The 23,736-nt window shown below is 43.5% G+C and overlaps 1 protein-coding gene across 1 annotated transcript; it reads left to right on the plus strand.

Annotated features, from left to right (window-relative positions):
* The first annotated feature begins 843 nt into the window (after positions 1-843).
* On the plus strand, positions 844-22,800 carry reps2 (RALBP1 associated Eps domain containing 2). Its single transcript, XM_017423557.3, has 19 exons — positions 844-1,217; positions 7,516-7,639; positions 8,031-8,209; positions 8,884-8,992; positions 9,179-9,285; positions 9,378-9,519; positions 9,601-9,664; positions 10,411-10,579; positions 10,667-10,720; positions 10,888-10,972; positions 11,268-11,342; positions 11,682-11,730; positions 11,823-11,959; positions 12,529-12,590; positions 12,733-12,822; positions 16,811-16,894; positions 16,996-17,129; positions 18,930-19,035; positions 21,724-22,800. The coding sequence occupies exons 1-19, from the start codon at positions 1,035-1,037 to the stop codon at positions 21,790-21,792; spliced, it is 2,022 nt and encodes a 673-aa protein (XP_017279046.1). The 5' UTR covers positions 844-1,034; the 3' UTR covers positions 21,793-22,800.
* Positions 22,801-23,736: the final 936 nt, after the last annotated feature.

A 23,736-nucleotide genomic window follows, 5' to 3' on the forward strand; every position in this document is an offset into this window, starting at 1 on the left:
CTGTCCCCCAAAATGTCTGTGCATGCCACTGTTCCCTGGGGTCTTCTCCCAGTTGGACATGCCTGGAACACCTCCTTAGGGAGGCGTCCAGAGGGCATCCTTCCTAGATGCCTGAACCACCTCAACTTGCTCATCTTGATGTGGAGGAGCAGCAGGTCTACTATGAGTCTTTCCCAGATAACTGAACTTCTCCCCCTATCTCTAAGGAAGAGCCCAGTTATTTTTGTTGTTGTTTTATTTGTACTTGAAGGCCTTTGATTTATGACCCAAACTTACCTCTTCCACATACCCATCCATACAGTACATGCTGTACACATCCAGTAGAGGGCTTTGCTCCATTTCCAGGCTCTGGCTCCAAAACTACAACATGGCAGCTGCTTAAAAACAGACCTTCTGGCTCCTGTTTTGGTCCATTTGTCCATCTTTATTCACTCCAGTGATACAAGAGATAGAACTGCAGTTATGCGGGCCAAAAAGTTTTATTTTAATTTAGCCAACTGTTTTACTTTTACATTCTACAAAGTACAATGAAGTTTGTTTTAGATTTTTTTTTATGTTCAAAGATATGCGTCTTATGGTTACTAAAAAAAAAACCCACTTGAAATACAACTATTTTTACAAGCACAGCACTGGGTTTTTTTTTAATGAGTCGTTATTTATTTATTTTTCATAGTAACATGATTACACGTTCAAGAGTGACACAATTTTACAAATGTTTTTGCTCGTTGGTGGAAACTATAGAAGGTTCTTGTTTCTTTTCCTGCGCTCTGTCGCCCCCGTCCGGCGCCCGGCGGTACTGCGCCGCGACCGTCCACAATAGGCAGTGGGAGTGGACAAGGAGCACGAGCCGAGCGGGCGGCGCGTCTTCACGGGGATCGCCAGCGTCCACCTCTCTCACTAACACCCCCTCCCCCCTCCTCTGTCCTCCTCCGTTTGGACCCAGGAGCCGGGCTCCCGCAGCGGGGATGTGCTGATCCGTTCGGTTCGCAGTGCTCCTCCTCCTCCGGCGGCTCCTCCATGCGTCGGCCGCGGGGATGGATCAGGAATCCGCCGCGGCGTCCGGGGGCAGTTTGATCGCCCTGAGCGAGCACGAGCAGCGGTATTACTCGGGTCTCCACGCTCTGTGCCAGGCTGCGGACGCTCCGGGGAAGCTGTCCTCCGGCAAAGTGGCGGAGCTGTTCAAGGCGTCTCAGCTACCTCCAGAATCCCTGCATAAAGTGAGTGATGCATGTGTGCGTGCGCGCGTGTGTGCGTGTGTATGATGACATATGAGGGGCTGCGGCTGCTGCTCCCCAAAACCTCAGAGGTCTGCGGGGGGTGATACAGAGCTATATATTTTTTTATTATTACAGAGTGGATTTTTCACAGGAAGCCATTCTCCTAAAGCTGAGGCTTTGGATGGATCTCACCTCTCACAGACAGCTGGTCCTACAAAGACACAGTCCGCTGTTTCTGGACAGTCAGTGTTTAGCCCCGACTTGTACTGAAGCTGCTGCTGGTGTCCTCATCAGCTGTCAACAAGACTGGAGGCTGCTGAATCACCCTCTTTCCCCTGAAAGACCCCGAGGCGTGGATTTGCAGTGGTTTTGGATTGATTTTCCGAATACATATTGAACACCCAAGTTTCTGAAGGCGGAGTGTTTGCTTTAAGGATCAAGGATGTAGAGGAGAGAAGTAAATCCAGAAATGATTTGAAGTCGAGAGCAGGTTTTGAAAACAATCAATTTGTACCTTTGTGTCAGTCAGAAAACCAATTCAGCTCCGGAGCTGACAGTATTAGCACTAGTCAGTTAGTCAATACAGACTATTTTGACAAAGCTTTGCTTTTATTATGAGCTGACGCACAAACACGGACGGTGGTGGAAAAAAGTTTTGAATCCCCTGCTGATTTTTGGAAGTTTGATCACTTACTAAGAAATTATCAGTCCTGAATATTTTGGGGATAGTTTCATTCAAATCGGGAGAAAACAAACATGACGTGGAAGGTAAAAATTGATTAGCAAATCAGTGGGGGAAGTAGGGATTGGATCCCGCAACCCAGCCATCAATCAATCTCAGACCGTCCCCATCTCGCCTCATTTTACTCAAAAACAAAAGCCCACCTGTCCAGTAGAAGCAGCGTCTCTCATTCCGGCCTCTCCTCAACCAAGGCCACCAAGGAGGAGCTTGGCGAGGAAGTGACGATTACTGGTGGGATTGTTCAGAAACTGAAGGAAAAAATAAAACGCCCATCGATCACCCTTGGTCTGGAGCGCCACGTAAGAGCTCGTCTCACCTGCTTGAAATTGCCGGTGAACATCGAAATGATTCGGAGCAGTGCTGTGGTCAAAAGAGGCTCAAAGCTGAGCTCTTTGGCAAGAATATTATCCTTATAGTCAAGCACAAAGGTGGAAACATTAGGCTTTGGGGGCTGGCTTTTTTTTTTTTTTGCTAAGGGTGGCTTCTCTACACTGACAGGCCAATGGATGGAGCCATGTAGTGTTTGGTTGGATAAGAAACCTGTTCCCTCAGACCAGAATGCTGGAGGCAGGTTGTAGATAGGGCTTCAAAAGTGACAGTGAACTAAAACCTACTGCCAAGGCAAACAAAGGAGTGGCTACAGACGACGTGCATTCAGGTCATGTAGTGACCTAATCACTCTCCAGACCTCAGTCCTGTAGAGAATCTGTGGAGGGAGCTGAAGCTTTGAGTTTGCCAAGAAACCCGAAGGATTTAGAGTTGCTGTAAAGAGGAGTGGGCTCGAGTCCCTCCTAAAATAAACTACAAGAACCATCTAACTGCTGTGCTCAAAAACAAAGGTTTCTCTACCAAGTCTTGTTCAGTTTGTATCTCAGTGACATACAAACCAATTTGAGACCTTTTATCTAATGTGTTTTAGTCGATATTTTATTTGTTTGTTGTTTATTTCTATTCAACTGAAACTACATAAAAAAGACTATTTCTTCATGTGAGGGTAAACTTATCCAATCAGCAGAGGATCAAACGCGTATTTCCCTCCACTGCTCTGTTTTGCGTGGGATTAATCCGGCTCTAAGGGTTGATTTCAGGCGGTTTCTCCTCATTGGTTCTCACCCCGGGTCATTTTGCTGACCCCGTCACAGAAACAAAAAGCACATTTTTCCAGCTCGGACGAACAACGCAGCATGTTGCTGACGTTTCACGCCACCCTTGCGTCCTGAGGGGGTCCGGCACTCCCATTGTGTGCCTGTGTGTGTGTGTGTGGGGTGGGTGGGGGGTTGTCAGGAAGTTTGGTGCCGAGCTCCGCTTCCTTCCCGTCCGGCCTGGACCGCCGCCACCGCACGGGGCTGATTGACACAGAGCCCTTCTCTGAGCTGGGCAGGATGTCTGCGGGATCGCTCGCTGGGCCACCGCTTTCTTCTCTGTTATCATGTCACCAAAGCAACAGAGAAATTCTCCCCTTAGGCTGAATGGCAACGCTACTATAGGGGTTCTCCTGTAAATATTCAATGGTGTCTTTCAAAGCAAAGAGCATTTTCGATTGTGTTCCATATGCATAATTAATAGTTCCCCTTCGCTGACCAGAACCTACTGAGGAAGGACCTTTTAGCGTGAGTTGTGTTTACAGCTGATAAGTAGAAGAGCATGACACTTCCTCCTGCTGCAGGGAAACAAGCTGTTGCACTCAGACAAACAGGGAGTTCAGGCCAAGCTGCTATTGGCTCGGATTATTTTATTACTATTTCGCCTCGAATTCAGCAAATGTTCCTCATATTACTGGAGGAGTGCGACTGAAACACCAGCAGTTGTTGGTGGTGCTCCGGTGACGTGTTGACAGACGGGGTAGACAAACCGGTCTGAAGGTGGTGTGAGCTCGGTTGTTGTCGCATCAGGATGTGATGGTGTTGGTGTTTGGCAGTGACGAAAGAAATACTCAGATATTTTACTTTACTGCAGGGCTGTCAAACTCAGTAACACAAGGGGGCCAAAATGAAAACCTTGGTCCTAAACAAGGGCCGATCTCAATCAATATTTATTGATAGAACATAAATTACTTGTGGTTTTGGAGGTAAAATGACAAATCATTCATATAGAAATATCAGAGACCTTTTCCCAATTACATAGACAGAATTTGGATCAAACGAACAAAGAAAAGTAGATTGAACTTCTTATGACTTTCTCTCCATCATAACAGCTAAAAGGCCCTCAACAAAACTCAGATCACACAGCTGCTAACGTAGAAGAAAATACAGAAAGAGACAGCATACATTAAAGCAAACTCGCTGTTACTCTGATGCGCATTAACTCAGATGTCTAGTGTCGTTCCTTGGCTGCAAGATCATCACTAAAGGTGCATTCACACCAGCCCTAATTAGTCCAATTTAATCAAACTCTAGTTTGTTTGCCTAGAAAGTCCGGTTCATTTGGGGAGGTGTGAACGCACAATTGAACTCTGACTTGGACCAAAAAAGTGAACTCTGGTCTGCCTAAAAATAGCACAGGGCCTTCTGTGCTATAATCTGGTCCCCAATGGAACCAAGTCTACCGAGACTATCAGGTGTGAATGCACCCAAAGAGTTCGATCGGTCCCATTTGATGCTCTTTCCAGACAACTTCACCAAATACGCTCAGTTTTTTAAGCAAAATGAGAAGCAACAGAGACTCAATCTGTCCCAAACTGGACGGTCAGATCTAATAAAGTTTAAATGTTATCTTGGGGGGCGGCCAGATAAAACATTATCACGGGCCGGATCTGGCCCACGGATTTGTTTTGATTTGTTTTCTTGTACGTACTTACAAATTCGTACTGCAGGTAAATTGTGGCATTCACATTTATTCTCAGTCTCATTTTGGTTCCACTGGCTGACCCTCCCAAAGTTGTCTCACAGTTCTCACACTTTGACTCGTGGAAATTCAGTCAAAAACGAGTTCAGGGTGGGTTCCCGATGCCCGCGGCAGCCGTCAGTGGATATTTGTGTTTGAAGATCCAGCAACAGGAAAGCAAGTTCTCTGCGACTCATACGAGGAAATGGAGAACCTCTGCAAACCTTTTTAACGGGTCAGCCACATGGGAACGTTTTTTTGTGAATTTATTATTTATTGGTGTATTTTTGTGGCAGTCTCACAGCGCCACATTCAGGCCCGGTGTAGTTACTGCAGCTCTTTTGTCCTGTTTTAGGTCCGTTTCAGGGCTTTTTTTATTTAATGTGGATGGAGATGTTTGTACAAAAGGTGCTGCCTTTTAACGAGGCCATTTTTCAGAAAAGACAGGCTGTTTGGACATGCCGCGTTTCTGTGCAGACATTTTGGATAACTGTTCGTCATGTGTGGCCAACAGCTGCAGTCCAGTGAAGGGTCAAGAGATAAGCCTGACTTTTATCTTATCAAGTTTTGAAGAAATGCGGGCTCTGCTTCTTTTGGAAGTCAAACTGTCAGATAGATTTTTCTTTTAAAACCAATAAAACCAGAAACAAAACAGCTACTGAAGCTCAGAAGACTGGTTTATTCTTTAAACGGACCATTTTTGTACACGTTAAACCATTTATTTGAACTTAGCAGTATAGTTCAGCTGGCAGGAAATGGGAAACCTTTCTCGGTGCGTTTTAGTGAAGAAGGACATCACAGCTGGAACACTTATGCTCATTCAGTATGTCTTACATAACTCCGATGAACACGAAGAAGTTTTAAGTTTGGAATTACGAGCTGCTTTCACTTGTCTTGTTTACTTGAGTGGTTCTGCTGACTTATGTCCAAAATAAATTTCCTCCTTCACGCTCTAATTAGGGAACGTGATACAGTACCGCCCACAATGATGCATTTGTTATGATACCTTTGACATTTTTTACATCTCTATTGAAGAACATTTCCCCTCAGGCCATAGGTCTGCTGGTTTTGTTTGTCAAGGATTCCACCTGAAGTAACCTCATCGTCCCTCACTGACTTTGGATGGCCCGTTTCCCATGAAAGCTGTTGTGTGAATACAACGCAGGTCGAGCGGAAAGAATCTTTTGCACGGCAAAAGGAGCCACGTGTACCCAACCAACCCCTCGGTGGGGAATTCACTGCCATTTGCGGTCGATAAATTCATGCCAGCAAAAGGTTTTTCCATAATGTCTGCTTTAACAGGATTGTGGTGACAAAAAAATGTTTTTAGTGTTAGAATCTGTCACCCTGTTTGTTACGGTGATGAAAGTAAGTGGGCGGGGGTAAGTTACCTCGCTGAGATCCTAATATAAGTGTAGCTACTATGTGGGGTGTAAACTGCCATAGAAGTGTTTTATACTCTTTGTCATTGTACAATCGTTAGAACCTGTAATAAGTTGTACACGTTGTACCATCCTGTGCCTCATAAAGAGTAAATACATACAATAATATAAGAAAGTCAGAACCAGGCCAACAGGTTTTCTTGTTGCTTTTAGTTCAGTCCTGCTAATCTGCTGGGGGTGTCAGCTCACCTAGCCCATAAATATAAAAGTATAACGTCCTTCAGTGTTGCTTCATCGCTCAACAGTGGGTTTGAAAATGAGAATGATAATTTAAAAGTAGCATGCTGTGTCTTTAACAGAAATAAGTAGTTTTTTTACCTCCACCAAGGAGGTCATGTTTTCAGTAGTGTCTGTCTGTCTGTCTCAAGGGATTTCCATGAGATTTACAGGAAACGTCAAACATGGGATAAGAGAGAAGTGATAAAACTTTGGTGGTGATCCAGTCAGAGTTCAAGGTCAAAGGTCACAGATTCTCTAAATCTGCAGCTGTATAACAGGGATGTTAAACTGCACAGCTGGACACCTCATGGGTCAAAGAGAATGCCTGTTGATTTCAAGGTTCATGGGGTCAAAGGTCACAGGTGGCCCTTTTGTTACAACCTTCTCTCTGCTCCTACATGTGACCCTTCTGTTTCCGGTTGTGTCTGTTGGTCTGTCTGTCTGTTAGCAAAGATCAGGTAAAAACGGATGAACAGATTTGGAGGAAATTTTCAGGACATGTTGGGGTTGTTACAAAAAACAATGGATCACATTCTGGTGCTGATCAGGATTATGATCCGGATCACACTATGTTTTAATCATACTGTGGCCTTGGGGGGAGGTTGCGCTCTCTGAGTGCTTCTACTTAAGTATTGTAACCATACATGTGTATGAGGTTATATGCAGGAAATATAGTTTATGTCCACCTAACACATTACATTTTTTTTTTACCTGTTTAAAGGATTCCTTTTTCTTTTAAAATGCACTTTATTTCAATTATGTTTGTGTGAAACAGTTTTTCCTGACTGTCCCACATAACCTAATCTTCTTAGCTCCACTGAAAGCAGTTGTTGTCCCTCTAATCAAGAGAGTACAGGATAAACCAATCCCCTTGTGCTGCTTATCTTTTACATATGCTTCTCTCCAGCGTTGTTCTGTAAGCAGAGCCCATAATTTTGTGCCGCACATCTTGATAAGGGTCTCAAATAATCTCAGGTGCTTGTGGCTCACCAGTTATGTTTGACTCTGTGACTGGGTTAATCTCACTTGGCTTTCAAGCTCAAACATTCTTATTGCGTTTGTTTCCCCCCAGGTGACCGAGGTGTGTGGGGCCAAGCATTTGGGTTACTTTGGTACCCCCCAGTTCTACATCGCCCTGAAGCTGCTGGCAGCCGCCCAGTCTGGGCTGCCTATCCGCCCGGAGAGCGTAACCGCCAGTAAGTCTGCTGCTCAGAGCGAAGGCGTCTTATGAGAGCCGAAGGGAGATCAGGAGATTATCGTAACAATCTTAACATAGCAGGATTTGCTTTAATCTGGACTAAAAGGGAGTTGCATGGAAACGGCTACATGGGTTGGCCCTTATTAGGAGAGGGCACAAAGAGTCACACCCCCACCGCAGAGAAAATCTGTTTTCCTCATAACACCACAGAGCTGTGATGGATTATGATTGGAAGTGTGTTCATATGTTCATATCCACTGTGGTTTGTATTGTAAAGCTGCCCATGCTGGTTAATTCTCCCAGTCTTGTTTTTATTGTTTTGTTAGTTTGAAGGAAAAATTCATCTTTCATAATAAATCACCCACCCCTGCCGATGATGTTCTTTTTAGATCTACCTCTGCCCAGATTTGCTGGGCTTAAGACCGAACCAGAGATGCGATACGCAGCAGCAGCTCCTCCCGGTGCAGACGCTCTGGGGGCGCTGTGCGGGTCGGCCCCCGGTTCGGTCTCGTGGACTCCCGCGGACAGGAGCGCCTTCAGGCACCCGGAGACCAACGCAGACAAGAAGGTGAATCCTGTAATTAAACGCAAAGTGCTCTAAAACATAATGTGTACTCTTACCTTTCTGCCAAGAAGCCATGTTTCTACATGGACCATTGATCATTGATTGACTTACTAGATATTAGTGTGTGACACTGCAAAATATGGTCTCAGGACCAAGTAAATGCAGGGCCAGTACTGCAGCTTATACACTTACACATGGAGGAGAGCAGTTTGTCATGTTCAGTCTGAATATAATTTCATGTCTGTTAAATAACTGATCTTCGCTCTCCATTAGCATATTATAACCCAGGACAGATCTGAGGTAAAGTTCCTGTTTGAATACAAAAACATGTTACTGTAACTGAAAATTAAATGAGTACAAAGGGGAGACTGAATGTTTTAGAGGTTTCATTGTTCTTGGCTTTGTTCAGAATCAAAATAAAACATTTTTCCCCCTTCTGAAATGGGAGCAAAGGACTGAAAGTAGAGAAGAGAAACAAACTAAAGTGTCGGTCCTGTCATGTTGTTCATGATCTGATACCAACATTGGTATCAGTAACACTGGTCTACACACCCCTATTAGATATCACTGCAAAGGTGCAGATTTCTGTACATTTTAGCTCTATGGTTGACTTCTAAGTATGTGCATGGAGGCTACACACTGTCATACAGCGTGTTGTGTTTCCTGTGTGCTGACAGGAACTGTGGTCTCCACCTCGATCACCGTGTAGCTCACCACCTCGCTCTCCGCTGACCCACCGCAGCTATCCGTACACTAAGCAGAGAAATGGAGTCGACCCACAGATCAGTAAGGCACTTTTCATTCATTTCATTCTTGTCACGGTTTGAACAAAGCCTACACTCTGGATTTAGCTTCTGCGTCCACAGCTTTCTCTCCTTTTGTTTGACCTGTAAATCCCTCGTACGGCAGCTTAGCACATGTTAGTTTGAGCTGTCTCCTCTAACACAGACGTTTTTGTTTCCTGTTTTTCAGCTTACGAAAGCATGCATTCTCCACAGCCGATGGCTCAGCTGGAGCAGCACTCCTCGCCCAGCCATTACGCCACCAATCCCACCCCGGAGCATCCCGCCGTGCTTCAGGTGCAGCCGAAGTCCTAAGAAATATTTCATTCTAATCCCTGCGATCAAGCCGCCGTATGCCTTACTTCGTATTTTTCTGTCCGTCTGCTCAGGCTTCCTCGGCAGAGAGGCTCAGTCAGCAGGGCACAGCCGACTATTCTGACGATGACCCCTGGAGGATCACAGCAGAACAGCTGGAGTATTACACAAATCAGTTCAAAAGCCTGCAGCCTGACCTGGGGGCCCTAATCCTGGGTATGGACACCCCCCCCAAACACATGTTTATGACTGACAATCATACAATCAAACTGTTTCACCACTGTCGGGTGTTTCCAGGAGCTGTAGTGAAAAACTTCTTTACTAAATCCAAGCTCCCAATCCCAGAGCTGTCCCACATTTGGTAAGTGCTGACTTATCTGCCCTCGTTTTGCTCTGGGGTCATTCGGGGGAGTTTGGTTATATGCTGTCTAAGGCCAGAACAAAAAGCCCAGACAGGAGCTGCAAGTATATACTAAGCGGTGTGTGATCTTTTCTAAGCACAGATTGATTTTGAGCAAATAATGTGAAAGCACTGAATATGGTTTTTGTATTTGAAATGTTGGAGCTTTAAACTTGCAGTTTTGAATGAACAGTTTGCCATTTTGGTAAACCCAATCACTTATCTTTCTGTTTGTTTTTGTCTTTTGGGTCTGTAAATTAAAAATGAAGCTAAAGCTCACAGCTTTAGCTTACAGTTTAGCTTAGTGCCAAACCTACAAATGTGGATAAAAGCTTGTCTGGCTCATTTTAAAACAATTCATCTGTCACAACAAACCATCCTTTTATTGTAAGTTTCTTCAAATTTAAATAAAAAAAAATATATATATATAGTTTTTTCATTGTAATTTTTGTGCTGTTTTTTTTTTAAGATTAAGACACTATAAAACCTTGCACTTTCCTGTTTTCATGAGTTTATCCTAAATAAAATGAATGACAGCACTCATGTGTGAACATGAAGCTACAACCAGCTTGTCAAACAGCCGAACACAGAACCATCTCAGTATAATCTTGACCTGACTGATGAGCTAACGGCTAGTTCAAATGGCGCCAAGAGCCACGTGGGCCGCTGTCATGAGTTAAATTTGAATTCATTTGCTTTTCATGAAGGGAGCTGAGTGACGTGGACAGAGACGGAGCGCTGACGTTCACCGAGTTCTGCATCGCTTTCCACCTGATCGTGGCGCGCAAGAACGGCTACCCTCTCCCCGAGAGCCTCCCTCCGACGCTGCAGCTGGGCTTCGTGCAGCACGAAGAGGACATACCGGACACCCCCGAGGTAAGCGGGACACCTGCGACGACATCTGTTGTCTTAAAGCTGACCTCCAGTCCTGATTCAGCTCTTTTGACTGTGCTTTGCCGGCAGAGTTCAGAGCCTCTGATTGTTTTTGAGGACGCAGAGCCGAGGCCTTGTCCGATGGTGAGACAAACCTTTAACGCTCTAAAACTGTTGATCTGACGTGCTGCCTGTAGGGGGCGCTGTCGAGCCAAACAGGAGACAGCGCCGCTTAAGCTGAGCTTGGGTCCCATCAGTCGACTTCCTGAAATGCTTTGACATGATTTCACTCTTGGTGTGCTCTGATTTAGGAGCGAAGCCTTGCAGAGAGGCTCCAGCCGAGCTCCAGCACAAGCACAAGCAAACAAGAGTTGGAAGAAAAATTCCTTAAAGAAGGTAAATATCCTGTCAAAAAGGAACTTTTTTAAGAACAGTTGATATATGTGAGTGAACCGTGACCTATAAGGATGTTTTGTAAAGGTCAAAGCTTTTATGTTCCTGCTCCTAAAAGCAGCAAATGAGCGTCACGTACTGCTCCTCCTCTCTGTGTGCACAGTAACAAAACAATGCCTGAAAAATAAGCAGAAACATAAGGAGGAAAGAAGTCAGTTTTTACAGAGCTGGATTCAAATAAATCTGTGTTTTTCTCATTGAACACATCAGGATTTTTTTGTGTTGTGTGTGTCTGCAGATTTAGGTGTGAAAAACTCATCCTCATCTCAAGACAAACAGACTCTACAGCAGGGAGCTTTTCCTGAGAGGCCAGGTGAAAATGAAACTCCTTTTTTCTTTTTTTTTTTTAACGTGGGAACCTCAGAGAGCTCTCTCTGTTCCTGCAGACAGCTGAAGTTTCAGATTCTAGACTGAGAAGCTTTCCTCTTTTGTCTCCTTGCTTTGCTGAGGTTGTATTGGGTAAAGTTGTTCAGACGTTAGCCTTTTAAGGTGGGCTTGTTTTGAGTTTTGAAGCATATCTCATAGCTTGAAACTGGCTGTGATATCGATGATTGAGCGAAAGGGAAGTAGTTGTTTCTCGTTTTTAACCCCCTCGAAGCGCACGGAAAGTCTGACACTTCTTTTGTTTTATTTAATGTGGTTGGCTTTGCAGAGCTGCCTCACGATTGTGACCCTCAGATGAAGACGAAAACTAGACCGAGGTGAAAAATGGAGTCATTTCTTTCTCTTTTTTAACAAACAGAAACATAATGTCCCGCTACCCTAATTCGCCGGCGTCGTGTTCGTTGCTCAGGTCTTACTCCAGCACGTCTATCGAAGATGCCATGAAGAAGGCAGAGGAGCCGCCCACCCCGCCTCCTCGCCCGCAGAAAAGCCACTCCAGGGCCTCGTCGCTGGATCTCAACAAGCTCCTCCAGCAGGGCGCCTCAGGTACGAGCCACGCCCCTCCCACAATGTTAGTTATTAAACTGGCTGAGAGCTGTGTCCAGAGCAGAAATTTTATGTTTTTTTTATTAGTATGAAACGTGAAAGGCTCCCAGGAGTCTAAACAGATTCTGCTTAGGAAAATGTGTATCTATCTTTATATTAAAGGCCAAGCAACCCTTGAAAGAATGCATATCGCCCAATGCCTTTCATACCAGTTTTAGACTGAGATCTCCTTATGATGAGAGGGGACATTTGATCAAACCTCATGTGAGATCTTGTGAGATGAGTCTCATCTACTCTCATGCCAAATTTTAGCTCACTGACTGTAGAATTGACTGAGTTATAGCCATTTATGTGTTTAAGGTCAATCAGCTGTAGTGGACATCTTGGATTAGAGTCACTCCAAAAGTTGCTCACTTGTAGACGCACATCCAATGATTACTTTCTGACACAAATAAGAAAAATATTATCTCTCGCTGCAGAAGATGAAAGGGCGTTAGAGGTTGAAACCTGAAAGCAAACCCAGACAAAATGTATATAATGGAAGATTTTTTTTTTCTCTTGGATTTTAGGGGTAAAAAGTGGGTGGCTGCTGCCTCCTCCCGCCCTGCCTCCCAGACCGTCAGCCTCACAGGTAAAGTCTGTCACTTTGAATCTGCTCCGATGTCAAAGGCGAAGCTGCTGCTGTGCATCTGAACGCCACCCGTCTAGCAGCTTGAAATAAATGAAGAACGAAAACCCACCTGCTAATTCGAACTCGTTATCTGTTTTTTCAGGTTCCTCATTTTCTCAGCGCTTCAGAGAAAGCTTCCCAGAACAAAGTGCAGCAGCCAAACTTTGCTGACTTCAGTCACTTCAGAGAAGAGGTGAGAGTTAAATGTGATGCCCGGCAGATTTTCTGCCTTGATTAGTCTCATTTCACCTGCCGCGTAGAGCAGCAGAACCAGCTTCTGCTAAAAGAATCCGGCTGACAGATTCCTGTTTTCGGCACGTCAGCTTTTTCCGTCGGGACAGTTTTCCATCTCAGATGTGTCACAGGGGTTTGTCAGATATTCAGGCCTTCATTCCAGGGCTCAGATACTCTCAGAGGTCAACGAAAGCAGCATAAGTTGGAGTGTAGACAAATAAAAATATCAGGAGGAAGTTTCATCTCAGTCTGATCAGCTGAATATAATGAATTTTATCATTTTGTCTCTTTACTAGAACCTTTCGTTTAGCATTTAATGTCCTATATTTGTTGAACCATTCACTTCCTGCTTCTCCTCACATGATTTTTATGGCTAAGAAGCTTTATTATTTCCCCTTCTGCAGAGCCTCATATAGTAAAAACAGACTAACGCTGCATTAGGCAGTAGCTTCACTTGGGTAAAACGCTTTGAAACAAAGATCACAGTGCATCAACCAGCAGGACATGTGCTGCTTGTGGTCACCTATCTAAACTGTGTAACTTTGGTGAGTTTCTCTTTTGTTTTGTTTTGTTTAACACAGTTTTGTACTGTATGTGTCTTCATGGGAGAGAAGCTTTGAGGCTCTCTTTGTCAACCTTCTGGCTTTTATTTGACAGATCAGCTGATATTTGAAGATTTGAGTTCATTTAAACTGGTTGGTTTCCAGGCTTTTAAACATAGCCCACACATCTTCTTTAACCCTTAAATGGTCATGGTCGAGGGTTTGGGAAGGCTGTTGCAAAAGCTTACTGTTCTCCTGCTTTGTCCAATCAGGAACTAGTTCTGATGTTTAGGATTAGTTTTGGGACTAGTTTGGGACTCTTGTCCTGTTAGAACACCCAACTATATCCAATGCACCAGTACTACAGCATGATGCTACCACCACCATGCCTGACAGCTGGTACAGTGTTTTTTGGTTTGAAAGCCTCACCTTGACTCTGCCATAAATACTTCTTGTCATTGTGGTCAAATAACTAAATGTAAAGATGGTTCCTAGATTGTTCCTCAACATCCTAACTCTCATAATTCCCTCTACTCATTAGTTCTTCACTGAGTTCCCTGAACTTCTCATTGTTCTGAGTACTGGTCAAGCTTTTTTATGCTGGCAAAGAGAAACTAGCAGCTGCAGTCAATCGTCATCACCAACAACAAGTCAATAGGCCTTTTCCTTGTTTAGTTAAGACATTCATGAACCTTCAGCACAATTTATGAAAAGGTTTAGGTGAATGTCTGTATTATTTTGAGCTGTTATTTAGATTTTGATTCTGTGCAAATTTGAGAAACCCTACAGTTCAAACTCTCAAACTTTGTTTTTAGAAATGATTGAAGTTAAATGTTGTATAATCATTTAGTTATGGAAAAAAATGGTTTGGATAAGTTATTAAAAGCCCTAAATTAATATGACCTCATAATGAGTGGATGAAACTTTTACATCTGTACATGTGGGGCAGTCAGAAAAGACTGTAACTTGTTCCGTACATTTGGGAGTCTATAAGAAATGTAGCAAGGCAGATTTCCCCCTCAGGGTATATGGTGGGCATAACTTCATCTGTTTATATCCAGTATTCTCTGTTTTCCATCATATCCCCATGATGATGTATACAGTCTTTGGTCTTTTAGACGTAGTCCCCTCTCTTCTTTCTGGGTTTGCTTAATTTGATCCGGACTTTCTTCGGTTCCCATCGCAAAATGTTTCAGTGCACCGCCGGAGCTGCGATACTGATCTTAATCAGAAGCAGCCACAGGAGATTAGCCCAGAGATAGCTGAGCGCTGGATGTATATTTTTCACCCAGTAAGATGAACTGTGTACGTCAGCAAACTTTGAGTGTTTGTAGGCAAAGCGGACCCAGCCCTGTTTTGGAGCTCTGTAGCTCAGAGACACTTTACCGTAGGATCATCATTCAGTGTTTTAACGGATCACAGAAAGTTAAACAGGACTGATCTGGTGTTTTGATATCCTTTACAGTTTTTACATAATCATAGTTTAGGGTCTTTTTTAAAATGATTTTTAGAGCTTTTACCACAAAATGTTCAACTCAGAGTGATGACGTCATACATGTTTACATTTGATCTGTCAAAACTTTCCAAACTTTTTTGCGAACAAACTCTTCTTCCTCCCACAGACTTTGCACTTATTATACATAAGACGTAGGAAAGTTCTGTTTTTCTTCCACACAGTGTGTGTCTCACAGCTTTAGGACTTACAATTTTCTCTCAAATGGCAGCATACACACATCCAGCCTCTCACTCTGAGCTCAGAATTTTCTGAAGGCTCTTTTTATGAACTTGTCGTAACTTCTATGTAAAACACTGTATTGGGCTCAAACTTTTCCGCTTCCGACCGAAATAGCCTGCACTTGTATAGCACTTTATCAAGTCCAAGGACCCCAAAGCGCTTCACACTACAACCAATCATTCACCCATTCATCCAGACATCCACACACTGATGTTGTAAGCTACATTGTAGCCACACACTGACAGAAGTGAGGCTGCCATTACACCGGCGCCACCACCAGTAGGCAAGGCGGTGAAGTGTCTTGCCAAAGGACACAACGGCTGAGACGGACAGAGTGGGGGCTCGAACCAGCAACCCTCCTGCTACAGGACGAACCCCTACCTCCTGAGCCACTGCCGCCCTAACATTTAGAGATGACCTCCATGTGACCACTTTTGCCATTTCCAGTTCAGGATCTATAGTTCTCTCACAGTGACTGTTTGAGGCTTACTTTCTACTCTGCATTCCTGCCTGTCTTATTTAAAGCGCTGTCAGAGCTTGAGAGAGGCCAGAGTGTTACCATAGCAACCCCAGTGAACCACTGGCAGCAGCTTTAACATTTCTTTAGATCTCTTTCCACTTTTTAAACAGTTTATACATGAAATGGTCAACATTTTATCAGTTTAGATTGTTACAAAAGCCTCAAATTATTATTGAACTTTTACAGAAGAAAGTTGATGTTTTTTTGGAATTTCAGGCTTGGACATTTCTTTTCCCATTTTTCCTTGCTTTCCTTATTTTACAACCGTATGGTCGGTGTAGAGTAAAAAAAAGAAAAAACAAGAACTGATACCTCTGCTGTTATGCCAATTTCTTTTTTTTTTTTCTTTATGTTACAAAAAGCAACTTGTCACAAAGTGGATACAGTGGCGGGTCCTCAGAGATCCCAGACTTGAGGTTGCAGGAGTGAGAGCGCTGATGTGACCACACAGTCTGCCTCAGGGGCTCGTGGGAAACATTGTAACTGCTACAATACGGCTTTACGTCCAGTGCTGCGGCAAATACGAGGACCGTTTATCTGCGAGTCAGTTGCACTGTCGGCTTAATGCATTTGAGGTTTCTTGGGTACAGTTAACATCAGGAGCCTGTTTAAGCCATCAGAACACTTTAACTCCCAACTTAATGGACACAGCAGCCCTGGGAAATTAGTCGTTCAAGTTTACAACTACCTGCACTAATGTACAGGAAAAACGGTGCGGAGCAAAGGATGCACAGAAGAGGCTGCTTTCTTATAGAATTTGTAAATTCGGAAAAGACCCTTTCCACATGTCTGCGCACCTCTGACCTCTGATGAATGAAAGCAAGTAGTGATACATCTGACGTCTACTGTAGAAGAAAATAATGTCTCAAATGCAGCAAGTAGATGGAGCAAAAGTGAGCCCATTCATCACGGCTGCCCCCAAACAGGCTAGGAGTCATATCTGGAGAGCCCTGCATCATGGTCCCTGTAGGTAGGGTGCTGATTTATCCTCGGTCGGGGCAGATCCATTTCATCCTGCCTCTTTATAGCAGCCCGTTTCACCCCATCATCCCATTAACACTCTACTCATGCAGCAACAAATCTGCTGTCCAATAGCTTTTTCATATCAATCAGTTTTGGTCGTGCGTTCTCTTTTTGGTTTGTGTTACAGGAAGAGAGCGGTGTGAAACCTGAAGATCAGGCTCCAGGCTCTAGATTTGGACCAAGTACTGAAGACTTAAATAGTTCAAAGCAGGTTGGAAAAATACTTCCATAGCAGACGTGAGCGAGGCGTGCTCGTTCCCGTTCAGTTTGCCCGTCGGAGCGAGCTAACTTCTGTTTGTGCTGCTGTTTCAGGACGTCTCTGGCGCTTCTCACAGTCAGGTGCCCCAGAAGCCGATTCGAAGGAAATACCTCCCAGAGAGCCAGAACCTGGAGATCGGACCTCCACCTGCCATGCCATTTCCTCCACCTGCAAAACCGAGCCAAAAGTTAGTTTGCATTCACTTTTTTTTTCCTTCAGTTGGACTAAATTTGTATTTTGTTGACAAACGCTGTAACAAAAGACTAAACTTAGGTTGATAAAATTGAATTATATTTCTTTTGCAAAATCACGTTTTGATTCTAGACCTAATGTTAGCAATGCCACACAAAGACTGTGACATGTTTATATTTTAGAGGTGGGCAAGAAAATGAATTCGAATGAATGTAAATTCTTTTTTTTTCAGCTTTGCTCTGGGTATAAACAAACTTCTGCTGACGTAAAAAAAATAAAATAAAATAACAATGTGATAAGATTTCAGACTTCCCAGCTTGGTGCACTGCCCTCTAGTGCTCAGAAGAGTTAATTAACAACAAACTGAAAACATCAAACTTCTTCTACCAAACACATTTTAGGGTTTTTAAGCTTCAGCGAAACTTTTCTGTGAAAATTTTAAATTTCTATGGTGACCCGAAAGAGACTATAGCTGTGCCTAGAGTATTGAAATACGTGGCCACAATTATTTGAATTTATGTCAGTAATTATCTACAACTCAGCTTTTTTGAGTGGTTGTCTTTGTAAATTGTGAAGTCATTTCAGGCCACAGACCTTATCCAGACATGAATAAGGTCACTTTTTAGCATCACATCACAGGGAGGAAAATTCAACATTCTTGTCTAAGAATTTTTGAAAAAAATCATTAACGCTAACCCACTGGTAATAAATCAATCATACACTGGTTTAGACTTCTGATGCCGTGGTGTTGAGCAAAGTTTTGAAATACTCGAGTCAGGTTTTGTACATTCTTCAAAGCAGGAAAGCCAATGAAACACCATCCAGAAAAGGCAGTTCATCAGACATGAAGAGGCACATTATTTCACCATAATGACTCTAGCATGTGTGCCTCTGACTCCTTGTTGACCAGACAGCTCACTGAAACAGTCAGTGAGTAGAAGATGATCATCAATAACAGAGCTGACTCAGAGCGGTTACTTATAGGCTGATGGGAAGCTTCAGACGCCTGTTGATGTGCAGCGTCTGTTGTAGCTCGAAGCACTTTAATGCATCTCCAGAATCGTGGGAAGAAGAAGGTCCACCCTCTTTCAGTTCCGGGGTTTTATGGATTCGAACAGAATAAAAATGATCAAGTTCTGAAATTATTCAAATCTAACCTCAAGTGTGCAAAAACACAACATATTCCAGCATGCCATTATTTATTCAACTAAAATAAGGCCAAAATGGCAAAACTGGTGTGTGAAAAATGAAGTTAAACCTTTGCTACTTTTGCAGGATTTAAGAGGTTCAGTATCAGCCAGGAGCTGCTGATCAAATATATCCATTAACTGATCATCATCAGTGTGATCACCTTTATTAATGCAGGAGAACTCCTGTAGACCAAAGGATTCTGGAGTCAGATATGAGGGGATCTGTCTGACAGCTGAAGTTTGTCTATCATCACAGCAAATATCTCAAACACAGCAACAAATTTACAAAAGAATGGAACGGAAAAGAATTACGGTTCTTCAATCTTTCAGTCAAAGTCTGGACTTCAACCTGATTAAAATGCTGTGTTGGGACACGCAGCCTTTCCGTTTTGTCTTGGTTGGTGTTTAATAAATAATGGCATTGTGGAATCTGTTGTATGTTTTCATACATTTGAGGTTAGATTTGACTCATTTTAGGACCTGGTAAAGACCGGGTCATTTTTAATACATAAACGGGGCAGACTGTTTTTTGTCCAATATCTGTGGCTGAACTAGTTGGAAAAAGAGCCGTTAAAAGCTGCTAACTTCAGACCCTCTTCTGTCAGGCTGCTGTCCCGGCAGAAGAGAGAAATCCAGATGGCGATCCGTAAAAACAGGGAGACCAACGCTGTCCTGACGCGCCTCAACAGTGAGCTCCAACAGCAGCTGAAGGTGAGTCCGTGCTTTAGCTCCAGCAGGACCGTTTGTGGAGACCCACTGAGTGTTTAGCTGAGGGAGTGTGCGCGTGCATCTGTTGTGTGAACCTTGCGACATTCCCTGCCCTCCACCTCCTCTGGGGAAACTGGAATGGGAAAACTAGCCCCGCAGGGCTTAGAGAGCACTTTCAAAGGGTACACACATTTGAATCTGACAGTCGAGTCAAGCAAGAAGCACTGAGGTTTACCCTGTGTTTTACCCACAGCCACAAGAGTGTGGTATTGTTTGTCAGAAGCTCTCGATTGTGTAAGGGGGAAGATGAATTCTCCTCGTTTTTTTTAACTGACGGCAAAATCCTCCCATTGGTCCAACTTGGTGAAAAGGCCCAAGCTCAACTCTTTGCCCTCTCTGCTCATCACTCATAGCTGAACTAATGGCAAAGACTTCGCTGTTTGCATTGGAGATCAGCCGGTGGCGCACACACTCGCATTACCAACACATGCTGCATGCCTGTCATTCTCCCTGTAAGTGATCCGAGAGTGAAACCTTCGCGCTCACATGCAGCGCTTTTATGTCTCGGACACAACAACGTGGAAAGAATTGGGGGCGGAGGGGATTATAGCAACGTATGCCTTTTTGTTCAACTCTTCAAAATGAATTCTGCTGGATCTTTCAAATCCATAGGTTTTTATACTGATGTTCTCAGTGTGTAAAAGGTTATCTGGGATGATTTATGTTCTTTCTGATTCTGCCATGCCCTCGAAACATCTGTGGAATTCTGCAGAGAAAGCCATACGTGTCTTTATATAGGCCCGGGCCTCGTTGAAGTACCCCACAGCCACTGGCACTCACAACTGGCCTCTTTAAAATAGAGTCTGGGTCGCTCAGGCATCCGTCTGCCGCGGGGTGTGTGAGTTCAGAGAGGAGGTTGGATGGACAGGAAGGCCCTTCTTGACTGTTTCAGTGAAAGTCCACACAAATATTACAATTTGCGTTACATTTTCTGTGAAAAAAGAGGCTATTTTAGTCATTTTTTTGCACAAAGTTGTCCTCTTTTTTTTTTCTCTCTCTCTCTCCCCCGGGGTCTTGTGAAAACAGTCTGGTCTGATAATTAAATCAGCGAAACGGACGCCTCCCGCACCCACCTCCACCTAAAAGGAGGATTTTTCATTTTACCTGGCTAAAATTAAAGAGTCAGACAGGTACACTGGTTTCTGAATGTGATTTCTCCTTTTATTTGAAGTAATATTTCTGCAATAACACTTAAGATTATCAAAGGTAAATGGTGGAAGAACTTCTTTGAAGAAATTCTAAAAAAAATATAAAACTCGTACTTCCTACAGTGTGTCTGCTGCAGGAAGCCACAGAGTTGGATAAATCCACCCGCGGCTGATATAGATGGTTAAAGACACAGAAAAATGTCCCGTTGTTCATCTCCCCTCTGTTTTTAGTCCTCTGTGCTCAGTTTGTGTCCGCTGTCTGCTCCGTACTGCTGACTGATCGTTTATTGTCTAATTTTTGTCTCATGAATGGATTCGAAGCAGAAAGTCTCCAATGTTGGACGCAGCAGGTTTTGCTGCAACTATTTCTGCATTAAATCAGATCAGGTGAGGTGTAACGTTTGTAGTGGTCATTCTACTGAGCTAAAACCAGAAGAATGTGGCCACAGGGCGGGATATTTTACCCCCCGATGAGACTCTGTTACAGCTGCCCTGCAGTCCCGATCACTGCCATCAGGTGACATGTGAAATCTACTGATGAACACGTTGACCTGTGCCACCCTATAACTGCAAATAAGTCAAAAACTGAGAATGAATCACAAAAAAATACATTTAAAATTGTCAAAATAGTTGAAAAACACTCAGAACAAACAATACACACCAAGCTAAGTAGTTATGGTAATTCACAATGCTTATTTGGAGGAGCTACTTTGTGGGGCGTCCTTATGGACCAGCAGCCCCTGGCTATACCTTTTAATGTATGAGTCAAGACGTAAGACAAGCATGCTGGGATCTACTGTGTCAGTAAGGCTGCGGTCAGGTCCAGCAGCACCAGCACATCTGGATCAGTGTGTCGGGGATTATTCAGAAGTTCCTCCTACGCCGACTCTTTCGAAATGACTGAGTAGGTAAACTCAGGCATTAAACGCATCACATATTCCACATTCATATGATAATCAGCCCCAGGTGTTGAGGTAGACTCAACAGACTCTGTGCTCTTCTTCCTTCCTTTTTTTTTGTCCTCCTTAGTACAAATTTGGATTTCCTACCACTGGTTAAGCTCTCAGGTTAGAGGATCCTCTCTCAGTCTGATGTATTTTGGGATCTCATGAACACCAGTGAGCCTTTTCAGGAGCTTCGTCTTGGTAATAAACATTGTTGCCATGGCAAACAGGGATTCTGAGGTGCTTACATTCACACCTTCCTCTGTGCTTCTCGAAAGGAATGTCAAGGTCAGAACCCACATATCCTTGTGGCTCTTTCCTCTAATGCTACTTTGGCAAACAAACTGCACACTTTGTGCAACACGCTCAAAGTGAGCGTGCGGCGGAACGCTCGTAGCAGCCTGTTTGGGGTGGCTTTTGTGCTCTTGTCTTTGTGACGAACAAAGCAAACAATGCTGTTAGCGCCCAAGGTGAAATTCTTTCTCCAGTCAAATGAGGTCATGTTGTCTTTTTGTGTGTGTTGTTTGATTTGGCTGCAGGTGGTTCACCAGGAGAGAGTCACCTTGGAGTCCCAGCTGGAGCTCCTGCGGCCCCTGGCCTCGATGTGACCGAGCCCGAGGGAGCCCGAGTTTCACCGTCGAGTGTCTGAACCATGAAACGGAAGGTCGTTTTTCCACATGAATACCGAGCAAATCTTAAAGGGCTGATAGCGACGCAAAAACACAGCACTGACCTGACAAACAGGGATGTAATTTTTCCTCAGTTAAGACCCCCTGTCTTATATCTGTTACTTCTACTGAATGAACCGTGTTTTCTTTTAACTGTGTGTTTTGCAAGTGTAAAAAGCCTGCGTTTTTCATTGTGAAGCTCTAACTTATTTTTCTATTCTGACGTCCTGTTATGTTCTTCATGTAAATCTTGTTTACAGGACATGTAATGGTTTGCACACATTAAATCTGAGTCTTTTTTGTCCTGTGGCCGTTATAAGAACTGGAATTGTCCTTTTTCAGAATCAGAAAGTGCATTTCCTGTGTAGCCATATACATGGTCTAAACGTACATCATGGTGCTACAGATTCCTGATTCAACCTTATGCTGTTTGCACTTGGAAGCAAAACATAAATGCAAATTTGTACCGTTAGGAATCATATTTGCAATAACAAAACTATAAAGAAACTATTGCTTCAGATTTTAGGCCTGCAGATAGGGATGCTGAAGAGTACAGGCACGTTTGACCCCAGATTTGGATGAAATGTGTGCATTTTTTACTTGAAAGTGTTCCATCTTTATTTCTCAGTGTTTTAAATAATCCATGTGATGATCGTTTTTAAGGAAGTTCTAATTTAAATGAAAAGAGTGATACACTGAAACCAGAAGAACAGTGAGCACATTTTTATTTTTATTTTTGGACATATCCAAATGTAGGTTTGAGATTTGCTACTTTAAGCTTGCTTTGTTCCCCATGATTGACGGGATTGAATACCTGATGGCATGTCTGATTCTGCATGTTTGCTGACGTGATGTAAACTGGACTACGAACTCGAAATTATGCACAACTGCGCTCTGGGCTTAAAGTGCCAATCAGAACAGTCAATAAAGTTGTCTATTTTTAATGCCTGAATGGTCCTTTTTATTACAGCCATCTTTAATCTGTTTCACCTTTTTCTGGTGTGCAAATACAGTACGACATGTTGCTCTAAACAGCAGTGGGTGGCTAAACTCCCCCCTTGTCAAGCTTGGTACATATTATTATATTTTGGTCTTGTCTTCCTGATAAAACTGGAAGGCAAGCCTCCACCCCACATCTCTGAAAGACTCAAACAGGTTTCCCTCCACAATGTATCTACATTTTGCTCCAGCCATCTTTTCTTTAAGTCTGACCAGTTTTCCCAGTCCCTGCTGATGAATAGCATGCCCACATCATGATGCTGCCACCACCATACGTCACTGTAAGCATGGTGTTAAAAGGTGGTAGGTTTGTGCCAGATGTGACGTTGTCCTTGTTGGCCCAAAAAAAAAAAAAAAAAAAAAAAGTGATTCTAAGTTTTTTTGAGCACAGCACCTTCTTCCACATGTTTGGGGAGTCTCCAGTGTGACTTTATCCAACAATGGGGGGGGTCAGTCAGACCCGCACTCATGGCTGCAGTCCCAGACTCCTCACTGCTGATGACCAGGAATCCTTTGACCCACTTGGCTCTCATTTCCAACACCTTTCCCACTCTAACCATGACCAAGCAATCGCTGTGATTTTACCTGAACATTTTTTCTACTCATATCTGATAAAGGGTCTGTCACTCATTCAGCCTGGCGGTCACTTCAACACTCCAACACTCCAGCTCAGACATTAAGTCACTGGCTACTATTAAGAAATGTCCAATCATCAGAGAACTAATAAAAATACATACTGTTCCTACATGAGTGAAATTAATCAACTGCTCAAATATTATTGTTGCAACTACAAGTGAAACTGTTTCTTTGCCTGCTGTGTCTTTCCTTAAATAAAGTTTTCACATATTTTAGGTGATTAAAAAGGTCCATTTGATAGTAAAAGTT

The sequence above is a fragment of the Kryptolebias marmoratus genome, linkage group LG24 (genome assembly GCF_001649575.2).
Source record: "Kryptolebias marmoratus isolate JLee-2015 linkage group LG24, ASM164957v2, whole genome shotgun sequence".
Taxonomy (NCBI): Eukaryota; Metazoa; Chordata; class Actinopteri; order Cyprinodontiformes; family Rivulidae; genus Kryptolebias; species Kryptolebias marmoratus.